The sequence below is a fragment of the Entelurus aequoreus genome, linkage group LG11 (genome assembly GCF_033978785.1).
Source record: "Entelurus aequoreus isolate RoL-2023_Sb linkage group LG11, RoL_Eaeq_v1.1, whole genome shotgun sequence".
In the NCBI taxonomy this organism is placed as follows: domain Eukaryota; kingdom Metazoa; phylum Chordata; class Actinopteri; order Syngnathiformes; family Syngnathidae; genus Entelurus; species Entelurus aequoreus.
In genome coordinates this window covers 6,455,124-6,458,906 of record NC_084741.1, presented here as the reverse complement: position 1 = coordinate 6,458,906, position 3,783 = coordinate 6,455,124, and the positions used below count along the sequence as shown (strand labels likewise).

The window sequence follows — 3,783 nt, the reverse complement described above, 5'->3', positions numbered from 1 at the left end:
GGCCGTCACTAAACGCTGCTTGGGCGCCACAGTGCCCTCTGCTGGACCGGAAGTGGAAGCATCACTTCAATAGACATGTTCGAGCGCTACTGCCTACTGGCGCTGACGAGACGCGGGGCCGCCATCTTGGAGTGGTGATCCGCTCCACTCAGTGCAATTCATTTGGCAGGAGCAATGAACTGTCAGCGCATTTAATTCATCTTAGCTCACTGAATACCACTGATTTTCACCCGCTTTTTTGTCATACGTGTAGCTATGATAAAGGACACATGTTTTATTATTCACAGTTTGCTTAACAGTAATAGAATATTCTTATATGCTATAAGTGACCAGACGTCCTAGATCAAAACTGGGAATATAATCCCAGAGAAGGGTCAGCTATTTTTAAATTGAAGAAACAATACATGCGTGTATCCTACATAAACAATGTATGAAGACATTAGATATCTATATATCTTATAGACTGTATCTCTGTTGCTTGTTGTGTAAATGCTAAATAAAAAGAGAATACAACAAATCCTTTTTGAATTTATATTCAATTGAATAGACTGCAAAGACAAGATATTTCATGTTCACACTGAGAAACTTTGTTATTTTTTTGAAAAAAATCATGAACTTAGAATTTAATGGCAGCAACACTTTGCAAAAAAGGTACATTTACCAGTGTGTTACATGGCCTTTCCTTTGAACAACACTCAGTAAAGGTTTGGGAACTGAGGAGACACATTTTTGAAGTGGAATTCTTTCCCATTCTTGCTTGATGTACAGCTTAAGTTGTTCAACAGTCTCCCTTCTCATATTTTAGCCTTCATATTGGAGACAGGTCTGGACTACAGGAAAACCAGTCTAGTACCCGCACTCTTTTACTATGAAGCCACACTGTTGTAACACCTGGCTTGGCATTGTCTTGCAGAAATAAGCAGGGGCGTCCATTGTAACGTTGCTTGGATGGTAACATATGTGGCTCCAAAAGCTGTATGTACCTTTCAGCATTAATGGCGCCTTCACAGATGTGTAAGTTACCCATGCCTTGGCCACTAATACACCCCCATACCACCACACATGCAGGCTTTTACACTTTCACCCTAGAACAATCCGGGTGGTTCTTTTCCTCTTTGAACCGGAGGACACGACATCCACAGTTTCCAAAAACAATTTGAAATGTAGACTCGTCAGAGCACAGAACACTTTTCCACTTTGTATCAGTCCATCTTAGATGAGCTCGGGCCCAGTGAAGCGTTTCTGGGTGTTGTTGATCAATGGCTGTGGGTTTGCATAGTTTTAACTTGCACTTACAGATGTAGCGACCAACTGTAGTTACTGAAAGTGTTTTTTATTGAAGTATTTCTGAGTCCATGTGGTGATATCCTTTACACACTGATGTTGCTTTTTCATGCGGTACCGCCTGAGGGATCCAAGGTGTGTAATATCATGGCTTGCGTGCAGTGATTTCTCCACATTCTCTGAACCTTTTGATGATATCACGGAGCGTAGAAGGTGAAATCCCTCAATTCCTTGCAATAGCTGCTTGAGAAATGTTGTTCTTAAAACAATTTGCTCAGGCATTTGTTGACAAAGTGGTGACCCTCGCCCCGTCCTTGTTTGTGAACGACTGAGCATTTCATGGAAGCTGCTTTTATACCCAATCATGGCACCCACCTGTTCCCAATTAGCCTGCTCACCTGTGGGATGTTCCAAATAAGTCTTTGATGAGCATTCCTCAACTTTCTCACTCTTTTTTGCCACTTGCGCCAGCTTTTTTGAAACCTGTCGCAGGCATCAAATTCCTAAATGAGCTGATATTTGCAAAAATAAAGTTTCTCAGTGTGAACATGAAATATCTTGTCTTTGCAGTCTATTCAATTGAATATAAGTTGAAAAGGATTCGCAAATCATTGTTTTTATTTACCATTTACACAAGGTGACAACTTCACTGCTTTTGGGGTTTGTGGTATGAACTGTCTCTTCACTCTTTATGATGTCAACTAGGAACATACACTCCATGAATAAAGACATTCAATGCAGATGTTCTGCTGCGGCGGTGCGACACATCATCCACTGTTTCATGTAGTTGGATCGTGATGTTTGCTGCCCGTGTACAAAATGTTGAGGTTCTCCCGAGTTGGAGTCTGAGGGGCTTCCACACTCTACGTAACCACTGTCCACGGTGTCCAGGTCCACACAAGGGTGGCCGTCCTCTGACTTCTGGTCGGAGGCCAGTGAGATCCTCTCGGGTTCTCTGAGCCAAGCGTTGTTCCCTCGGTCATCTTGCAACGACCCGCTGAGTCCGTCCACCTGGAACACGTGATGGCAGCCCAGCAGCTCTCTGTAGTTCGAAGACCCGCCGTCACTTCCTAGCGAGCTCCGTGACGTGTCTTTGTCAAAGTCTTCCTCCCCAGACAGAGTGACCGTGTGGATGGACACATGTCCTACGGAAAGCCCGCTACTCTGCGCGCTGCCGCCGTCCGCTAAATCCAGCAGTGGCGTGCGGTTTTGAGCGAGGACGTGAGAAAGGAGACGTCCTCCAGATTCTACCTCATTTGGGCTTTGGTGGCAGTGGAGCTGCTGCTTGGTGGTCGTATCCACGTGTGACTTACTGCCCAAGAAGTCCTGTTCACTAAACCCCGGCTTCACCCACTCCTGCAAACGGAAGACATTGGCTGTTTCATTGCATTCCGACAAGAACAAGCTGAATGAACATGATCGTTTGCATGAACAGGGTATTTCTTCCACTGAGCGAGAACACAAACATCTAATCCAGGGGTCACCAACGCGGTGCCCGCGGGCACCAGGTAGCCCGTAAGGACCAGATGAGTAGCCCGCTGGCCTGTTCTAAAAATAGCTCAAATAGCAGCACTTACCAGTGAGCTGCCTCTATTTTTTAAATTGTATTTATTTACTAGCAAGCTGGTCTCGCTTTGCCCGACATTTTTAATTCTAAGAGAGACAAAACTCAAATAGAATTTGAAAATCCAAGGAAATATTTTAAAGACTTGGTCTTCACTTGTTTAAATAAATTCATTATTTTTTTTAACTTTGCCTCTTATAACTTTCAGAAAGACAATTTTAGAGAAAAAATACAACCCTAAAAATTATTTTAGGATTTTTAAACACATATACCTTTTTACCTTTTAATTTCCTTCCTCTTCTTTCCGGACAATTTAAATCAATGTTCAAGTAAATTTATTTTTTTTATTGTAAAGAATAATAATTATATTTTGATTTAATTCTTCATTTTAGCTTCTGTTTTTTCGACGAAGAATATTTGTGAAATATTTCTTCAAACTTATTATGATTAAAATTCAAAAAAATTATTCTGGCAAATCTAGAAAATCTGTAGAATCAAATTTAAATCTTATTTCAAAGTCTTTTGAATTACTTTTAAAATTTTTGTTCTGGAAAATCTAGAAGAAATAATGATTTGTCTTTGTTAGAAATGTAGCTTGGTCCAATTTGTTATATATTCTAACAAAGTGCAGATTGGATTTTAACCTATTTAAAACATGTCATCAAAATTCTAAAATTAATCTTAATCAGGAAAAATTACTAATGATGTTCCATAAATTCTTTTTTTAATTTTTTCAAAAAGATTCGAATTAGCTAGTTTTTCTCTTCTTTTTTTCGGTTGAATTTTGAATTTTAGAGAGTCGAAATTGAAGATAAACTATGTTTCAAAATTTAAATGTCATTTTTTGTGTGTTTTCTCCTCTTTTAAACCGTTCAATTAAATGTAAATATCATTAATTATTAATAATAACAGAGTTAAAGGTAAATTGAGCAAAT

General features: G+C 39.8%; 1 protein-coding gene across 5 annotated transcripts in view; it reads right to left on the bottom strand.

Moving 5' to 3' along the window:
• Window positions 1-621: 621 nt before the first annotated feature.
• Window positions 622-3,783, bottom strand: part of il21r.1 (interleukin 21 receptor, tandem duplicate 1) — a 35,155-nt gene continuing 31,993 nt past the window's right edge. For all 5 annotated transcript variants that reach the window (XM_062062344.1, XM_062062341.1, XM_062062345.1 and 2 more), the window contains one exon: window positions 622-2,640. In XM_062062344.1, the coding sequence (XP_061918328.1) occupies window positions 2,017-2,640 (624 nt within the window). In that variant the 3' untranslated portion in view covers window positions 622-2,016. The remainder of the gene's footprint in view (window positions 2,641-3,783) is intronic.